We start from the raw sequence: 20,462 nt of genomic DNA, 5'->3' as shown, positions 1-20,462 counted from the left end.
TACAGAAGTAGCTTTTTATTTTTCCTGGCAATAACAATAGAGATGTCTTCTTGGGTTATGTAGCTGAGATGGGGTGGGAATTGAGAATTAAATTAAATAAAAACTCAGAGAGCTCACCCTGAGGCACATAGCCACTAAATGGAAGTCCGTTTTCAAATCTAGGCTCTTGCATTGCAACTTCAATTCCCACCTCCCCCCAATGATTCTTTGTCTTTATTCACATGTGTACAGATGATACTGCCAGATAGAACATCATTGCTTGATTGTGAAGCCTTGGACAAGAAACTGATGAATGAAATAATGGATTTTAATTATGGATACTTGAACATCATGACAGTATTAAGTTGGGGGTCTCTTATGAATTGCAGAATGGGTGAAATTTCATTAATGTCAAATAAATTATTATTTGCTGATTAGCATGAATAGATTTAATGAAGGCAGAATGTCTGATTGAGATAAAGAAATGACTACCTTCAACTATAGAAAAGGGAAATAGGATCAAGCTGAATGAATTAGATAATTGTTCTTCTCTGTTGTGGACTTCATCCAATTTTCCCCTCAAAGCTCTAAGTTATTTGTCAAATTCTCAAGAAAAATTCAATCCCTAATCTTTCTCTCTCAGTTTTCTTGCTTATTTGTAGTTCCTTGTTGTGAATCATTTTATTTTATATTTATATATAATATGTACATAGAGGAATGGAGATAAGAAAGGGAAAGTAGTAAAGAGGGATACTGAAAAGTACTAAAGGGAAGGAGTTGTCACCCTTTCATAAGTATGGCACCAAGTGACTGGTTCCTGTTTTTTGGCATTCTAGTATGAATGGAGGAAATAGAAAAGAGCACTATGATGTCCCTCTGCTAACAATTTTCCTTCTTTCTACAATTCCTGTCAATTCAAGATTCACTGTACTCTTTGAAAATGACTATTCTAGAGATGTTAAAGCTTTCTAGCTATTCACATCTTATTAAATCAATGTTTTAAAATAATACCAGCCTTGGTTGATTGCTGATTAGGAAACAAGGGGATAGGTTATTTTGGATTGTGAAATCTTAAAAGCTAGTCTTTGTTTCTACAGTTGGTGGTAAGATTTGTGGATATCTGGGGATAGTTTAAAATTCCTGGTGATAGGGAAGGAGACTGAAGGGAACATTAAAGAGAAATTTTGCCCACTTTGTAACTTTTCTGAGAGTGATGACCAATTTATCATTCTAATTGTTATATGAAAGAGAGAGTAGACATTTTTGAGACTTAGTTTCCCAGTCATGCCCATACTGGAAATGCAGTGGCCATATATGAGTTCAGTGCCCTTGCTGATAGGGACAAACTACCCATTATCTCTAAGACAAATACAATGCCTTCATTTGGTACTCAAAGTTCTTTACAATCTGCCTTAAACCTATATTTCTGATCTTATTCCACATTATGTTTCTTAATGAAACTTTATAGTCTAGCCAGACTGGTTTTCCTGCTATTCCTCATATGTTTTTGGTTCTCCTGTCTCTCTATATTTGTGTGGGATGCCCCCCCAATCAGGCCTAGAATTCATTCCTTCCTCACCTCTACCCACTGCAATCCTTAAGCTTCCTTCAAAGCACAACCGAAATGTCAGTTCCAACATGAAATCTTTCCTACCTTAATTGCTTCATATTTGTTTTATATGTATTTTATATACATAAAAGTACCTATTTATATATAGAGTATATTATACACACACACACACACACACACACACACACACACACACACACACACACAAACTTCCTCCTATACAATGTAAGCTTGTTGAGAACAGGAACTTTTATTTATTTCTGTCTTCATCTGTCATCTCTCTTTCTATTCTCTTTTCTCAGCTTTCCTTTTATTATACTTATATGTGTACATAATAATGGTAGCCAGTATTTTTATAGTGATTTTAGGTTTGCAAAGCTCTTTACAGTATTATTTTTATCTTCATAACCATCCTGGGAGACAGTGCTACTTTAAAGTCCATTTTAGAGATGAGGAAACTGAGATTAAATGCTTGTCCACAGTCACAGGGTCTGGAAGCATCTAAGACCAGATTTTACTCAGGTCTTCATGATTCCTTACAGTTTTATTCACTGAACCCCACCCCCAGAAAATCTGAATTACTTGAGGGAAAAGTTTATTTCATTTTTGTCTTCATATTCCCAGAGGCTAGGACAGCATCTTCCTCATAGTAGGTACTTAATACATGCTTACTAAATTGAAGGTATTAATTGGATCTATCTCAGCATTTTCTAGGTTGATCTTGTACAAATGTCCATAAAGTGCTTTTAGGTCTGATATGACAGATCTCTGCAAATATAAGAGAAGATAGAATTTTAATTTTGTTTGTCAGTACATCCAGGATTTTATGAGATTAGAGATGTAACTATAACATAGGTAATCTTTTTCCATTTTAATAACTTCTTATTATCTGAGGCTGGTATCTAAGAGACAATATTATTTTTATCTTGCTAAATCAGTTTAAAAAACCTAAATAAAATTTTAAAAAATCTTGAGGCTGTATTAGTATGACAGTTTAATGTACCTGCCCAAGATAGAATACACATGATGTTGTTGGAAAGGATATTAAAGGAGCTGACACCAGAAAATGCAGTCCTGAATCCTGTGTGTGACACTGCTATGTGACCCTGAGCTTCACTTAACCTTATTCATGAGACTCAGCTTATTCATTTTAAAATTGAGGTTAAGAATGCTTATGTACCCTGACTCATAAATTTGTAAGAGTAAAACGCTTTACAAAATTTAATGTTTTTTAAAATTACAAACTAAGATGATGGTGGTTTAATCTGTAGAAAAAAATTATAAATGATTTATGGTCCAACAAAATTGTTTTTTTTAAAGCTTTGGGGTTTGTTGCTATCTCTTGTTTCAACTGTCCACTTAGTATCTTCTTTTGCTCATTTATAGATAGGAAAGACAGGTGCCTATCTTCAGTTCCTCAGCATCTTGTCTAGGATGCTCATCCGTCTGACAGAGGTTGATGTCTATGATGAAGAAGAAATCAACATCAGTAAGTCGTTATTTGGTCATATTTGTGATCAGGAACTTCATTTATCAAATTATCAGTTGGAGTGTCATTATGTCCTTTATATCCTGAGGGATTATACATTCCTTAAGTTCAAGGAATGTGTCCTCTTTATCTCTGTATACATCTAGGGATGAATGTTAAGCAAAAGGTCTTTTCATGTTAGATGATTTTCAGCAATTACTTTTCAATAAATTGCTTGACAGGGAAAGTTTAGATAACAATATTAGTAGATTTTGTCCCATGGTACATTCTTTACCTCCCCCAAATTTTATTCTAGGCCTGGTGGGGGACATCCCATAAAAAATAGAGAGACAGGAGACCCAATAACATATGAGGAATAGCAGGAAAACCAGTTTGGCTAGACTATAAAGTTGCATTAAGAAGCATAATGTAGAATAATATCAGAAATATAGGTTTAAGGCAGATTTTAAGGCAGAACTTTGAGTGTCAAATGAAGGAATTGTATTTGTCTTAGAGATAATAGGTAGTTGAGCAGAAGAATATCATGGTCAGAGCTGTGCTTTGGACTATGATAGTCCTACACTGTTTAGAGTGCAATAGCCTGAGAGAGCCAGCAGAAGAATACACACCACTTTATGTAGTTCTTAAAGACTTAGGTGCATTTGCAGTTAAAAAAACCAACCAAACAAACAAAAGTTTGGGGGAGGTAAAGAATGTATCATGGGAGTAAATCTACCAATATTGTTATTGTATTATAGTTCTTATATTTCTTATATACTTTACATTTATCTACTTTTTATTTACTTTTATCTACAAACTCCTTGAGGGTGAAGAAGTATATTGTATCAATCAACAAATATTTATTAAACCCATGCTTGGGAGTAGGTACTATGTAAGATACTGGTAATGCAGGGGAAAAAATAAACAGTTTCAGAACTCAAGAATCAAAAATGTTAATGAGGGAGATAACATGCACATCTGTAAATATGTACAAAACTTATCCAAAAGTTATATATAACTTTTGAAAGATGGGGGAAGTGAGAGTTGGAGAGAGGAAGGCATACTAACAAATGAAGAAGATTACTCAATGGGAGATATTACTTAAGCTGAGTTTTGAAGGAAATGAATATTCCAAGTAGTAGGCTATATAGGCAGAGAGTCCATCATATATGTTCCAGGAAGGAGATGTAGTCGATGCTGTTATAGAGAGAAAGGAAATATAATGAGCCAGGTGAGGAAAGACAAGGCAGCAGAGGATTCTGTATGTGAAAGAGAAGAAGATGAATGTGATAGGAAAGGTAGGATGGGAGCCAGTTTGTGAAAGGACTTTCCATGCTTTTATTATGAAGGTTTCTTTTTTGTTATTCTGTAAAGTTATCACTACACACTAGTGCACTAGTTTTTCTCCCCAAAGTTAAAGTCTGGGTGGGAACAATTTAGTTGTGTCAAAAAGTGCAACTCACCTATTCATTCAGTTGCCATTTCATGCCATTTTTTATCTCCATAGTGCCCCTCTGACCCCTTTTCTTTGCTTACATGTATACACCCTAATTTAGGCTTCAATCTCCTCATACAATGGCTGCTACAATAGCATCTTAATTTTTCTTCCTGCTTACAATTTGTCCCTTTTGCAATCTATCCTTTGTAAAAGTATCAAAGTGATCTTCCTGAACTGTAGGTCTGACTATGTCAGTAAATTATTTATTATTTTACTCAGTAAATTCCAGTGACTTCATATTACCTCTAAGATAAAATAGAAATATCTGTTAGGCAATTACTACATTTTACTACCTTGTGATAATCTAATTTTCTTGCATTATACATTGCTCTTCTTGTTCCTGCATTACTACTCCTCTTCCTATTCTGTGGTTCATCCAAAGTAGCTTTTTTTGCCTTTCCTCATTCACAATGTCATCTTCCATATTTGTGCCTTTGACCTGGCTGTCCCCTCATGTTTGGAATCTATTCCCTACCTGACTCTGTATTTTACCAGTTTTTGTTTTTGTCATGATTCAACAAAAACCTTACTTTAGTCATTTAGCCTTTCCTGATCCCTTCTCTCTCCCAATCCAAAACTACTAATTTTTTCTCTCCTCTCCTCCCTTACCCCATTTTTCTCATTGGGAATGTTTGCATCTGAGAGTTGGTGGATAAGTATCTTCTTTTATTAGAATAGTCCTACACTGTCTAGAGTACAATAGCCTGAGAGAACCAGCAGAGGAATACATACCACTTTATGTAGTTCTTAAAGACTTAGGTGCATTTGCAGTAAAAAAAAAAAAAACAAACCCAACCAACTAAAGAAAAAAACAAAAAAACCTCAAAATAAACAAACTATGATACTCAACTTTCTTCCATATCTTGATTTCTGTCCATTTTAGACTTAAGAGAAGAATCAGGGGGGCATTATCCTCAGCATAATGATGCCTGGCCTGACTTAGAGATCTTTAAGAAAATGCCTTTTGACTACATTATTCATGATCCCAAATATGATGATGCCAGTCTGATTTGTTCACATCACCAGAATATAAAAAGTGAAGGTAAGACTTTGAAAACTCATTTTTTCTTCCAAAAAGTGGAGTTGAATTTTTATTCTCTTGTCTTTAATTGTGGAGGGGGATTTAATCAACCAGTAGTGCCTGATGTATCGAAAAAGCAAGAAAAATTCAACTGAAAGCCATCCTAGCTCTTCATTTTTTTCCTATTATCTACTGGTTAGTTCTATGTCCTCCTGTAATTATAAATAGTAGCGGGGAGGATATAAATCATCGTAGTAGTTATTTTGAAAGTGCATAGCATTAGAATTTTATAGTTAGAGGAGATCTTATAGATTGTCTTACATCATATTTCACAGAAGTGGAAACTGAGGCTCTGAGAGAAATGACTTGCTCCAAAAATCAAATCAAAAATCAAATCCCAGAGCTGGGATTTGAACCCAGATCCTCTGATTTGAGACCCAATGCTATTTCAATTGCATAATGAATTGAACAGAAGTTCAGCAATTGTTAATTATGGTGAAGTCCTTGACTATGGTTAATTTACTATTTTGGTTAATAGAAACTCCTGTTAACGGAAGAATTTGGAAAAAATATTTTTTTTATTTCATTTACTTAATAATTAGGAAAGTGAAGTATCAATTTTTGAAGAATTTAGAATTTTGCATCGTATCAAAGATATTATCATTTGTTGTTGTTTGGTTGTGTCTAACTCTTTGTTACCCCATTTGGGGTTTTCTTAACAAAGATGTTGGAGTAGTATACCATTTCCTTCATTTGCGAGATGAGGAAACTGAAGCAAACAGAGTTAAGTGACTTGCCAGGGTCACAGACATAGTAAATGTCTGAGGCTAATTTGAATTCAGGAAGATGAGTCTTACTGATTCCAAGCCTAATGTCTCTGGTCATTATTAAAAAAATACAACAAATAAACAAAGCCTCAGTTATTATGTTGCACATGTGCAGAAGTTGCCATTTGATAGAAATTTCATATTTTTATAATAATGACATTCATTGTAATGTGAACCAGTCTACCCTGATGATGCAGTGAATAGAGGATTGACTTTAGAATCAGAGGACCTGAACCCTGAGTCATTTTTCAGCTGCTTGTTACCAATGTGACCTTAGGCAGATCCCCCAGTGTTCCTGGATCTCAGAATTCACATTTGTTAAAAAAAAGGGGACTGAACTAGGTAACCTCTAAGAATTCTTCTAGCTCTATATTTATGATCCATGTTTCTCACCAACAATTTTCTCTTTATCACTGCCAGGAAGAATTTTTCTTTAAAGTTGTTGGATCCTTATTCCCTAAAGGCATGTAGACAATGAATAACTGTGATTAGGGCTCTTCTTTCTAGTCTAAAGGGGAAAACCCCCCCAACAAACCTCTTGAGTAGGAATGTCATGAATTAAAGGAGTTTTCATTAAAAAGAATAAAGCTCACTTTCCATATTGCTATAATAAATACAAAGTTATTGTCTCACAGCAACTCTGTGAGACAGACAACCTGAGTGTTGTTCCATTTTATAGATAAGAGTCCTTGAGGCTTATGGGAGGGAAGTCATTTGTGCTAGTATGAGGTCAAATCAGAATTTTCTATTTCAGTGTATCCTGTGATGGACAGAATTAGTAGGTCAGGATTATGGTAGGTCAGCATGAAGGAGGTCTCAGGAAATACTAACAAGGTGCTTTTAATGTGACCACCCTTGTCATAGCTCTGCTGAATGAAGTGTTCTTCATGTTAATCTTGTCCTTTTCTTAATGTACTGTTTCAATATCATTGTGTATCTCATTAAAAACCACCAAATCTCAAATTGAGGTATAATGTTAGTTTTCATCCAGGGTAAACATAAAGAAAATAAAAACCAAATGGCACTCAAGTTACCCAAAATTAGAGATTAAATTGGGGTTTACTTTGTATTGGCCCAAGGGTACATCAGTACAGCCTCTTCATAATGAACTATTCAGAAGACTGAATAGATTCTGAAGTGTGTGATTAGAGGACATTTCAAAGTCAGTAGGGAGGATAGATTTGATTTTGTCATATAAATAGCTTCCATTTATTGATTAATGAGACTGTATGCCACTGAAAACCATCTCTGGACTAAATGAATTTTGAATTGACTGACTTGAAAAACAATCTATTAGTACTTGGGGGGATAAGCACTTGAGGAGAGATTGGGTACATTCTATGATCTACTCCAGCCTAACAACATTAAGGGATTTTGTGCAGACAAGTCAGCAACCAGGAAGCATGAGGATTTGTATGTGAGACGTCAGACAACCCGAATGAGATTATCTAAATATGCAGCCTATAACACCTACCACCATTGTGAGCAGTGCCACCAGTACCTGGGCTTTAATCCTCGCTACCAGGTAGGTTGTCTTTGGGGTATAACTCTGGAAAACCAGAAGTTTGTTATCATCTCCTGTCATAAGTATGCTGTATTTTTATGTTGAAATATTCTTTTTTCGCCTCTGATATTTTCACTCCAAAAAAAGTAGGGAAATCATAGGTTTCAGGCTCAAAAACGACCTTAGAAGTGTCTAATCAAACCCTTCATCTTACAGTAGAAGAGTCAATAGCAAGGAGAAGTGATTTGTCCAAGGTGACAAAGGAGTGATAGATCACAGAACCTGAGATTTGAATTCGCATCCTCTGAATCCAAATGTCACTTTGGACCATTTTGCCACTTTTTAAATAACTTTTGTTTTATTTGTTTATTTGTTTATTAAGATTATATATGTATCTGACTCCTGGATCTATCTGTCACCTTTGTCAACCTTCAGCAAATTTTTGGTTCTGATTTTTGTTGCTGTTATTCAGTCATTTCAATCGAGTCCAACTCTTCATGACTCTATTTGGGTTTTTTTTTGGCAAAAATACTGAAGTGATTTGCCATTTCCTTCTTCAACTCATTTGATAGATGAGGAAACTGAGGCAGGCAGGGTTAAGTAACTTGCCCAGGGTCACACAGCTAGGAAGTATTTGAGGCTGAATTTGAATGCTAATCTTCTGGTTCCAGGGCTAGCACTCTTTCCATTATACCACCTTGCTTATGAAACAATATTTAATAAAGAAAAGTAACTCAAAATTATGACTTCTAAACTTTATAATTTTTAATTCATCCTTCAAGTGGTCATTGTTGCTTACAGTGGAAGGATTTTTTTTAAGCTTTGTGAGATGGAAAAGTAAAGGATTTGTGGCAGTTTCTAGGTTTTTAAGATTTAGAACTATAAGGGATCTTCAAGTTCAATTAGTCTAATTCCTTCTTTCTCCTGCAAATTTTTAGAGAAAAGGAAACTGAAGCCCAAGATCATGCAGGTAGTAGATGTGGATTCATATCTTTTAATTCCAAATACAAATTGGTAGACAATTGAAATCTGTTTTTTTTAACGTTTAGGATTTCCTTTCCTTTTCATTAAACCCCAACTCAAAGATAAGGAAGGGGAAGATGGAGATGGATGGAGAAGGTCAGAAAGGCATTTGGTTAGGGATAGATCTTCCTTGCTTTCATTTTAATCAATATCAAACAGCAGACTGCACTTTTAATTTAATTCCTGTCATGGAAACAGTATATCTAGATGCCCCTGCTGATGATGGGATTTTCTCTTTTGAGACAGAAAGGAAAAATATACTATATCCATGAAAAGTGTTTTTTCTCTATTTCCTACTCAAAGATTATGTATTATTCAGTGGTAGTATGATATATAGTAATGCAGTTTTATTTAGTACTTTATTGGTATTCAAGTAAGGGTAGTAATTATGTACTTAGTATAGCAATCTTTCCCCTTCTCACCAAAAGACATCATCTAGCCTATCACAGGACAAATAGGTAGCATCATGTATAGAGAGCTGGGCCTGGAGTCAGAAAGATCCATCTTACTGAGTTCAAATCTGGTCTTAGAGCCTTACTAGCTGTGTAACCCTGAGCAAACCACTTTATGCTGTTTGCCTCAGTTTCGTCATCTGTCAAATGACCTGGTGAAGGAAATAGCAAAACCTTTCCAGTATCTTTGCCAAGAAAACCCCAAATGGGTTCATGAAGATTTGGATATGACTAATCAGACAAGATAACAACTTTAGCATATCCTAACAAAGGGTACACTTTGGTGTTTTTGCTCAACCTGGCATGGTCATAGTCAGTTGATAGGATGTGGAAGTTGCTGTCATTAATAACAGAGATTCAATATGATGTTCCCAGGGTTTATGCTGCTTTTTACAGTTTCTCTCAGGAAACCCCACCATTTTTAGGGGAGAATTAAATATTATGAGAAGGTAGGAACTAGGGATTCTTAGAATTAGCTTTGTATATTTCCCTGTCTAATTTTGCTTTTTGTTTGTTTTTGCAAGGCAATGGGATTAAGTGACATGTCTAAGGTCACACAAGCTAGGTAATTATTAAGTGTCTGAGGCTAGATTTGAATTTAGGTCCTCCTGACTCCAGGGCTCTATCTACTGTGCTACCTAGCTGCTCCACCCTGACTAATCTTGGAAAAACTATTCTTGTGGCTTGTCCCTTGCAAGATCTTATCTTTTAACTGGGGAAAGACCTACAGATTTGAGTAGAGAATCATTTAATATGATTTAAATGATACATTTAAAAGATAAATACTTTGTTGATAAAGAAAAGAGTTGATTTTTAAAGTTATCATTATATATTTGTAAGTGGCAGCCTGGAATAATCAATAGAGTCCTAGATTTGGACTTAGGAATTAAGGGTTTATAGGTTTATGGATTCAATGCCAGACTGGAAAATAGGTATGGAGAAGCTGGAACTTAGTGAAGGTCTCATAGGTAATACATACTCAAGTAACCTGAGTTCACATTCAGCCTCTCATAATTACTTATTAGCTGCTTGCTGAATCAATTATCCTTGTCCACCCCATTCTACTCCTGTCTACTAAGTCATAGAAGGGTTGTTGGTGGAGGGAGGAGTTTCCAAGGTTGTTTACTTAATAATTGTTTATTAAGTTCCTACTTTATATAGAGCACTGTACTAGATGCTGGGGAGATGTACTATGTAGGTAAGATCTAGTTCTTGCCTTTAGGGAACTTATTCTGTGGTAGTGACATAATCTTAAAAAACATAAATAATTATCCTTTAGCTCATATTTCTTTTTTAAAGAATGGAATTTGATACTAAATGCCCTCAATTTCATCCAGAAGTTTTTTCAGTCAATATATGTATTTTTAGTCTGAACTGGATAGTAGAATGTATAATAATTTATGAAGCAAAGAAAGTCACTCACTATGATATTCTTTTGAAAAACATAATTGAACACTTCAAAAATTACATTGGTTTGAATCATTCTTCTGAAAGATCACAACTATTTGTAAATCTTAAACTGGTGGTTACATGAGTTTCATTGGTCAATAATTTCATTTTTGCAGATGACAGAAAACTATATAGTTAATAGCAACTTCCACATATTGACTGACTATTACTATGACCAGTGTTCTGCTGGTTCTGCTGGTATAACTTTACAAAGTTGGGTGAGGCACTGAAGAAGGTAACTGGTGCAATGTTAAAAAAAAAACAGGCTAAATTTCAGCAAAAGAATACATAAATCAAAGATTTGGCACTGGGCAGAACTTTGGAGGGTGCTGAATTCAATCATCTTCAATCATTCCCTTTTTACAATACATATACAACCTGACTCTCTAAGTAACTCTCTAAGAAAGAGAAGATGCATTTGCATTTGTAGAAGGAATTTCTTCATCCAGAACGCTTAGTCCCAGTGAAATCATAGGTTAATGCAAAAAAGAAAAATGAGCTTATATAATCATTGATATTTAGAGGTGAAAGACTCATTAGAGGTTCTTTAGTTTAAGCCCTTGTGAATCCATGAATCTACTCTACAGTATCTGAAGCAAATTTTCTTTTTATCTCTGCAGAACACTTCTAGTGATGACAAACATACTACCTGAGAAAGTCATTTTTGTATAGCTCTAATTATTCATAAGTTATTTTTTCTGGTGAGCTTAATCTATATTCCTGGCACTGCCACCCTTTAATATTGGTTCTGTTATCTTATGCCAAATTATTCCTTTTTTAATGTGGTAGTGTTTTCAATATTTGAAGTTAACTCTCCCCTGCCAAGTCTTTTATTTCTTGTACCTTCCAAATTTCAGTGGGATCTTTCATGACATGATTCCAAGTACCTTCACCATCTTTATGATCTTCCTATACTTGAACACCTAAAATGCAGTGCCTAGAAATGAACAGAATATTCAATGTATGGTTAGACCAGGGCTGAGTAGAGTGAGAGCATTATCTCCTTTGCTCTGGATATTGGTTATGTTCAATTGCACATAAATAAATGTTTCTTTCCCATAAAGGTAATTATTTTCTTCTAAGATCCTTTTTTGGATGACTCTTTATGACATGGAAGTGATGCTAGTTTCTTGAAAGCTAATCTAATGGAGCATAAGTTCTGGCAGGTTCTATTGAACTAGAAAAGATAAAAGTAGAATCTAGGTAACAGATTGTGTGATTGTCATTTGAGGAGCCAACCTAGTTAAGGCCTATGATAATCCTCACTTAGTTATGTGCAAGGTGAGTGTACTAAGTTGCAAAGATGTTGTGATTTGTGTAAGTAAAGGGAATATGCTCATTTATGAAACATAAATTCTTGAAGTATTAAAGAAAGGGTAGTTAAATATTAGAATAAACTATCACAGACTAGATTGTCCATTTGCATTATTGAATAAATACATCTGATAACATTTGGTCTGGTATGGAGATTCATGGAGGCATGGAACTCTATAAAATCCTTGAAATTAATGCCTGTGACTTAAAGAGCTTTTGGATCCCTCACTTTAGCATTATGCTCATGGCAGAGGCTTAATAAATATTTTCTGATTGCAGTCCCTTCATGCTTTCACATATTATTCAGTAAATAATATCATTTTGGTTTATGATGAATCCCTTTTCATCAAAATGTGTCTTTCAATATGAAGTTTTAAAAATAAATACTATAAGCTAAAACAGTAAACATAGGTGGAAGATAGTGATGATCAGTGTCTAGAAGGGATGGGAGATTTCTTTATGCCAGTAGAGGAAATGGAAATATTTTATTAAAATTGAGAGGTTGTCTTTTTGCTAGATATATGTGATTTGGTAAGTTGATGTTGATGTGGTGACTAGAAAATGGAGTGTCTATATGTTATACCTCTCATCTGGTAGTTTTGTTCTGCTGTCCATAGGTTGTGTATGAATATCATGATAATCACAGGACAGAGATGACCACATATGGATCTATGTTCTGTCGTGTTCTAATTATAAGACCTGTCCTTTCCCCCCCTTAAACCCCAGCTATATGAGTCCACCCTGCACGCCTTTGCCTTCTCTTACTCCATGCTAGGAGAGGAAATCCAGCTTCACTTTATCATTCCCAAATCGAAGGAGCACCATTTTGTCTTCAGTCAACCAGGAGGCCAGTTGGAAAGCATGAGGTTACCACTTGTCACTGATAAGGTAAGTGGATGTTCTGATAGTTACATAAAGCAGAGACCAGTTCTACTCTGGACTTATGACAGAATGGATTTTATTGTCTAATAAGAAAAGACTTTCTTAGGTCAAGGGCACATGGTCCTAACTATGCTTTGAAGCAGGGAGGTTTATAGTGGAAAAAATGAGATGAAAATAATTAGTACTTCACTATTATTCTATTAGAAACCAGGAGGGATGGGAATTCAGGGAAGCCTTGAGGGATTTGCATGAACTGATGCTGAGTGAGATGAGCAGAACCAGAAAAACACTGCACACCCTAACAGCAACATGGGGGCAATGATCAACCTTGATGGACTCACTCATTCCATCAGTGCAACAATCAGGGACAATTTGGGGCTCTCTGCAATGGAGAATACCATCTGTATCCAGAGAAACAACTGTGGAGTTTGAACAAAGACCAAAGATTATTACCTTAAATTTAGGGGGGAAAAACCTGATATTGTCTGATCTTGCTATCTCTTATACTTTATGTTTCTTCTTACGGATATGATTTCTCTCTCATCACACTCAATTTGGATCAATGTATACCATTGAAACAATGTAAAGACTGACAAATTGCCTTCTTTGTGGGTAGGGGGAGGGAAGTAAGATTAGGGGAAAAATTGTAAAACTCAAAATAAATAAAATTTTTAATAAAAAAGAAAATAATTAGTTCTTAAGGGAGGAGTACTGCATACCTCAATTTAATTGAATCATCATTGAGCATTTATTATATACATGAAAGTGTGAGTGATACAAAGATTAGTTAAGGTATAGTGCTGTCATCAAACCTAGTAGAAGTAAAAGAGCAACAAAGCTACTTGAGAACATTTCTTAAGGAATACCTATGGACCAAACACTGAAAAGGAAAAGAGTCCCTCATTTTAAGGTACTTTAATTCTACTTGAAAAGATAATGTATATAGAGGGAGTGAGTAGGATATACATTCTCACTCTCAAGAAGAGAATACAAATGAAGAGTGAAATGAGCAGAACCAAGGAAATGTATACATTAACAGAAATATTGTTATAAGAATGACTTTGAGTAAATAAATAATTTTGACTGTTATAAATATTCAAATTACAAAGGTCTTTGAATTCAGTTCAAGATGAACTGAATTTATAACATTCTACTTAATAGTGTTACAGGGTTGCTGCTAATCTCTTTTTTAAAAATCTTTTAAAATTTATTTTATTTTTAATTTATGAGATAAAACAATCATTTCTATAACATACTATAATAAAAAGATTGCATACAAAACCGCAACTCTATTATGTACAACTTGCTATTCCATCTAAATATATAATAGTTATCGTTTAAATTTATTTTTTCTTTTTCCCCTTTTTCTTCCCTCCCTCCCATCCTAGAGATGTATTTATATGTATATATAGATATATTTTTTCCTTTTTTGAAGGAAGATGCTATCTGCATCCGGCAAAAAAAACTGATAAATAGAAATATTTATGAATGAATGATTATATATATACATATATGTGTATACATATAATATAAATGTATATAATACATAGTTGTGTCTAGTGATAGCCATCTCTAGGATGGGAGGGAGGGAAGAAAAAAGGAAAAAGAAAAATCAAATTTAAATGATAACTTTATTATATATTTAGATGGAATAGCAAGTTGTATTTAATAGATTTGCAGTTTAACATGCAATCTTTTATTATAGTATGTTATAGAAATGATTGTTTTATCTCATAAATTAAAAATAAAATAAATTTTAAAAAGTTTTTAAAAGAAGAAAATATTAGCAGCAATACTATAACACTATTAAGTAGAATTTGGTATAAATTCAGCTCATTTTAGTCTAAATCTTATTACCTATGTGATCTTTGGCAAGTCATTTTGACTCTGAAGCTCAGTTTCTTCATCTCTAAAATAAGAGTATTGAGATAAATTACCTCTATAGTTCCTTCTAGATCTCAGTATTTGAGTCTCTGGTCCAATTTGCCATGTGCCTTCTTAGCTATTCACCTCACATCTAATCCCAATTTGGCCTTTCCATCTTTGAAACTTCTTGGTCTTATTATTCATATTATATATTTGGTACAGACATATACTACCTTATTATCATTATTTGTTTTCTTGAATTGTTATTTAACTTGTGTCATTTTTGACATGACAAGAAAGACAACATGAAATAGTATAAACTAATGGACATTAGAATCAAGGCAACTTGAATTCAGTCCCACTTTTGATAGATAATGTGTGACCCTTTGTAAGATCATTTAACTTCTCAGCTGCCCAAGCTACTGTTGTCTACTGTATACTGTCTACTTCATCTATCTTATGTTTTCTTTATCCTCCTTTATTGGATACACCTTGAGGTTAAGGGCCATGGCTTATCCTTCTTCACCCTCAATTCCAGTTTCAGCTACTTTATATAGTAGGTGCTCAAGAAACATTTCTGTATTGGTTTGCTGAAGTACCGAAGAGGACTTCATTGTAAGTCATTATGATGTATTGAAAAAAAAACACTGAATTGAAAGTTAAATGTGCATTGCACATTGTAAATGATTACTCACTTATTGACTTTAAAGTCAAACCCTGGACTTGAATCTCAAGTCTGACACTTATTACTGGTATGACATTAGGAAAATTACTTAACTTCTCTAGGCCTCAGTTTTCTCATCTGTAAAATGAGATAGTTGGCTATAAGATTTCTTCCAACTCTATTTCCTGTGATCCCCTATTGTCCAATTCTGATGGCTTACTTTTTAGTTTTTAGTCCAAGCTTTGGACTATTAAGACTATGATTTCCTGAAAATATTACAGCTCAAAGTTTCTATAACCTATACCTCACTCACCACTACCTTTATCCTCTGATTCTTTATACAGAGAGTGTGGACCTGAGTATATTGATTACTTATTGATCCTTCCACCTGGAATAGACCATAGACTTTGAGTCTACTCTGAGGTGGAATTTTTAGGTGAGCAGGCATACTTCAGTTGGGTGCTTGCCTTCTGGATGTTTTGGTTAATTATTAGCCAAGTAAAGTGATTTACTGAAATAGACAAAGAATGCACTTGCTTATAAATGAAACTTGTAGTATAGAATTCAGTATGCATTTTTGGAATTCATAGTTGTTTGTGGAAATGAGCATTAATTCTTTTAAAATGCATTTATTGATAACCTATACACAGCACTACAGCATGTACTATGTAGAATATGAAAGACATAGCAGGCACATTCCTACCCTTAAGGACCCTTCCAGGCTAGCTGAACTACAAGACATAAATGGAAGTAGAAAGTACATTCTTAAGTACATACATAAAGGAAATAATGCTTTATAATGGGAAGTAAATTTAGCAGTTATCTTATCTAATCTCATTTTATAACCGCAGAAACTGAGGTTTAGAGACTTTATGTGACTTATTCAAGGTCTCACAACTAGATGTGCAGATGGAACTTGGATCCATAACTCTCAACTTCTAGGTCATATACCTTGGACAAATAATGAGTGAATATGTTTATATATGTTTAATATGAATTTAAGAGAGTGTCTATATATATGAGAATATATATGAGAATTTATATCTGTTTAATATTAATTCATGTTTTATATATATATATATATAAAACATATATATATATGTGTGTTTATATATGTTTAATAGGAATTTAAGAGAGTGTTATTAGTGCCAAGAACATATTCAGCTTCTATTTTCGATTTTTCGATTTGAATAGTCAGGTAAAAATTATTCCTGTACTTTTCAGAGTCATGAAATTATAAAAAGTCCTACTTTCACTCCAACCACGGGTCGTCACGAACATGGACTCTTTAATTTATATCATGCAATGGATGGCGCTAGTCATTTGCATGTGTTAGTTGTCAAAGAATATGAAATGGCAATATATAAGAAGTATTGGCCCAACCATATTATGCTGGTTCTCCCAAGTATCTTCAACAGTGCTGGAGTTGGTAAGTAGAAACAGAATGATGTTTTTATATGCAGTAAAATTCCATAGAAAGAGGTGGGACACTTGCAAAAATAGGGTCAGGAGGAATAGTGGAATTTTATACTAAGCTATTTCCTCTTGGATTTTGGAGCATGACATGAATTGTAAATCTTGTGGATTTTGATTTCAGGTGCAGCCCATTTCCTAATAAAAGAGCTATCCTATCATAACCTTGAACTGGAAAGGAACAGGCAAGAAGAGTTGGGCATAAAACCTCAAGATATTTGGCCTTTCATTGTCATTTCAGATGACTCATGCGTTATGTGGAATATGGTGGACGTTGATAGTGGGGGAGAAAGGCGGAGGTAAAAATAGTTAACACTAATTGTATTATATTATATCATATTATAGTTTTTGCTTTTAAAATAGTGATATAATTAATTTTTTAGTTATTTTCTGGAAAATTCTTATCTATAATTTGAAGAAGATAGATGTTTTTATGTTTTTATTTTTGAAAATTTTCCTTTTATAATCTAAAAGTATTAGTGTCTTAAAACAGGATCTATGTATTTATTTCAGGTAATATCTATGTCTCTATGTCTCTATGTATATAACCAGTCCTTGTTAGATAAGAGATATTAGTCTCCTTATATAGTCTTAATTTATAGAGTTAAAACTCCTTTGACAGTGGATGCTATTAAAAGGAATGGTTCTAACTAACACAGTTTTTTTACACGTTTCTATTAATTGATCTCTCCCCAAATACTGCTTTTCAAACTTGGTTTCAATTAATTTAGACACTGTCAATCTTCCAAAAATTATTCAAATTCCACCAACTTTAAGATTTACAAAGTATTTTTTTTATTTTATGTTTTTGGTGATCCAATTCTCTTTAATATTTGGTCATACTTGTGTGACCAAGTGATGGGAAACAGGGTGAAAATGAATCGACATTGATTGAGAAGGCACCAGAAATGATGTCAACGTGGCACATTCCAGTCAAAAACCAAAATGAAAATCAAGGTGGTTTTCCCCATCCCTGGGAAGAAACACCAGTGGCCACATGATCACCTCATAGGGAGTTCTGACAGTTCAATCTATTCCTTTGGCAAAAGGCAGGGAAACATCCAGCAAGTTAGAATCAGATCCCACCTCTGAGGCCCAATACCTATGTAACTTGGGCAAGTGACCTGCCCTCCCTGGTCCTCAGTTTCTTCATCTGTCATATGAAGGTGTGTGGGCTGGATAATCACCTGGCAGCTTTTCTGTCTAGATCCAAGATCCCTTGCACTAGTGTGCAGGAATGATGAAAAGAGCTTGTTCATCCATGCAGGACCTTCCTGGTATACAAAGTCCCTTTGCAGATGAGGACCACGGAAGTACTTGAGGCCCCAGGAGAGGAAAGGACTTGTCCAGGGTTACACAGCTAGTAAAAGTCAGAGGTAGGATTCAAACTCAGGACTTCTCCATCTCCAAAGCAAGATCTCTACCCAATGCACCATCTTGCTTCATCCGTAGAACATAAAAGGGGACAGGGCAATGGAAAGACTCACTCCCACAGCCCCATGGCTTCCATTCTTTTCTCAGTTTCTAGTACCTTGTCAACATACATTAATATCTTGGGGGAAAACACTGATAATAAGAAACCTGAATAAAAACAAAATTTTTTCTTGTTCTTAAAACCACCTAAGCAAGGAGGCTTTGGCGTGGTGAGCTGTGTATCTCAAAGATGTGAATTTATGTGATGACAGTGGGTGAGGAGCGGCCGGTTCTTTCCTGGAGCTGGGAGACCTTCAGGGCAATGGAAATGAGGGGGGCCAACATGACCTGGGGATCCTGGTAGATCTTGGGCGCATCCTTCTCATAACTGTCAATGTACAGTTGAACTGTGGCTCCAGCACTGCCTGTCCCACTTAGTCGAAAGATGATTCGAGAACCATCAGTAAAAATGATCCGTAAGCCCTGGTTTCTTGAAATGCTTCCATCCACCGGGTCGCTATACTCAAAGTTGTCTGCCTTTTCCACAGTGTAAGTCTTTCCCCCCTCTGTAAACTTCCTGCCTATAAAGGAGCAATCAGACATGAGGGTCTCCAAGTCCTTCATCATCTTGCTGGCACCCTCGGAGTCCACCTCTTCATAATCATACCTGGTAAAAAAGTTCCGCCCAAACTTCTGCCAGTGATCCTTCAGGATGTCCTCCACACTCTGTTTGCAATTGGCAATAATGGAGAGCCAAGCCAGGATGGCCCACAGGCCATCCTTCTCATGGATGTGGTCAGAGCCTGTCCCGAAGCTTTCCTCCCCACAGAGGGACAGTTTGTTTGCATCCATCAGATTCCCAAAAAACTTCCAGCCCGTTGGAGTTTCATACAAAGTGATCTTTGTAGCATTGGCCACCCGATCCAGGGCCCCACTGGTGGGCATACTGCGGGCAAAACCCCGAACCCCCGTCTGCTGAAAGTAGTGAATACTGAAGATGTTGGCAGCGATGACGGCCACGGAGTCTGAGGGGTTAACGAAGAATCCATGTTTGCCGAGAATCCTATTTCGATCCCCATCTCCATCAAAGGCAGCCCCAAAGTCATGCTCCCCACTCTTCATGGTCTCCACCAGATCAGATGCATAGGTCAGGTTCGGGTCAGGGTGGTGGCCCCCAAAGTCTTCCAGAGGGACACATTTGACAGCTGAGTTTGCAGGGGCACCCAGTTCTTCACACAGGATCTTTTTAATATATGGCCCCACAACTCCATGCATGGCATCAATGCGGATCTTGAGCCGATTGGGGCCTGAGAGCAGTTCCTTGAGGGCACTGAAGTCGAAGATGTTTCTCAGCATGGTGGCATAGGCATCCACTGAATCCACAGTTTCCACTATGAATGGTTTGAACTTGTTCTCCAAATCAAACTGCTGCTTCCCAAGGACACTGAGGTCAACTTTCAAGTCCGGACAAATTGCATATTCTTCCATGGTCTTACTGATCTGGAAGATTTTGTCCGTGATGGCTGCAGGAGCTGGTCCTCCATTGGATATGTTGAACTTGATTCCAAAGTCTCCATTAGGACCTCCAGGGTTGTGGCTGGCTGTCAGAATGATGCCACCAATGGCTTTGATTTTCCGAATGATGCAGGATACAGCTAGGGTGGAGAGAATGCCATTCTGTCCAATCACTAATCTCCCAATCCCGTTGGCTGCGACCATGCGCACGATGAGCTGGATGGCCTCGCACATGTAGAAGCGGCTGTCGCCCCCCCACCACCAGCGTGGCCTCGGGCCGCCGCGCCGGCTCCACCGTGGCCACGATGCTCTGGATGAAGTTCTCGGCGTAGTGGGCGCTCTCCTGGAACACCCGCACCCGCTTGCGCAGCCCTCTGGTGCCCGGCTTCTGGTCGGGGTACGCCTTGGTCTGCACCTGGACGATCTGCACCATGGTGGGGCCGCGGACGCTGCTGCTGACGCTGCTGCTGCCCCTGCTGCTGCTGCCCCTGCTGCTGCTGCCCCTGCTGCCGCTGCCCCTGCTGCCGCTGCCGCTGCCCCCGCT

General features: G+C 36.2%; 2 protein-coding genes across 4 annotated transcripts in view; one reads left to right on the top strand and one right to left on the bottom strand.

Moving 5' to 3' along the window:
• Positions 1–20,462, top strand: part of GREB1 (growth regulating estrogen receptor binding 1) — a 95,490-nt gene that overhangs the window by 54,443 nt on the left and 20,585 nt on the right. For all 3 annotated transcript variants that reach the window (XM_074208504.1, XM_074208511.1, XM_074208499.1), the window contains 6 exons: positions 2,936–3,038; positions 5,399–5,557; positions 7,746–7,888; positions 12,832–12,993; positions 16,742–16,946; positions 17,115–17,289. In XM_074208504.1, the coding sequence (XP_074064605.1) occupies positions 2,936–3,038; positions 5,399–5,557; positions 7,746–7,888; positions 12,832–12,993; positions 16,742–16,946; positions 17,115–17,289 (947 nt within the window). The remainder of the gene's footprint in view (positions 1–2,935; positions 3,039–5,398; positions 5,558–7,745; positions 7,889–12,831; positions 12,994–16,741; positions 16,947–17,114; positions 17,290–20,462) is intronic.
• On the bottom strand, positions 17,802–20,351 carry LOC141503278 (phosphoglucomutase-1-like). Its single transcript, XM_074208485.1, is given in 2 exon segments — positions 17,802–20,173; positions 20,175–20,351. Coding segments are annotated over 2 exon segments (1,689 nt in total). The 3' UTR covers positions 17,802–18,661.

This window comes from Macrotis lagotis, chromosome 1, assembly GCF_037893015.1.
Source record: "Macrotis lagotis isolate mMagLag1 chromosome 1, bilby.v1.9.chrom.fasta, whole genome shotgun sequence".
Taxonomy (NCBI): domain Eukaryota; kingdom Metazoa; phylum Chordata; class Mammalia; order Peramelemorphia; family Peramelidae; genus Macrotis; species Macrotis lagotis.
This window is presented reverse-complemented; position numbering and strand designations above follow the sequence as displayed.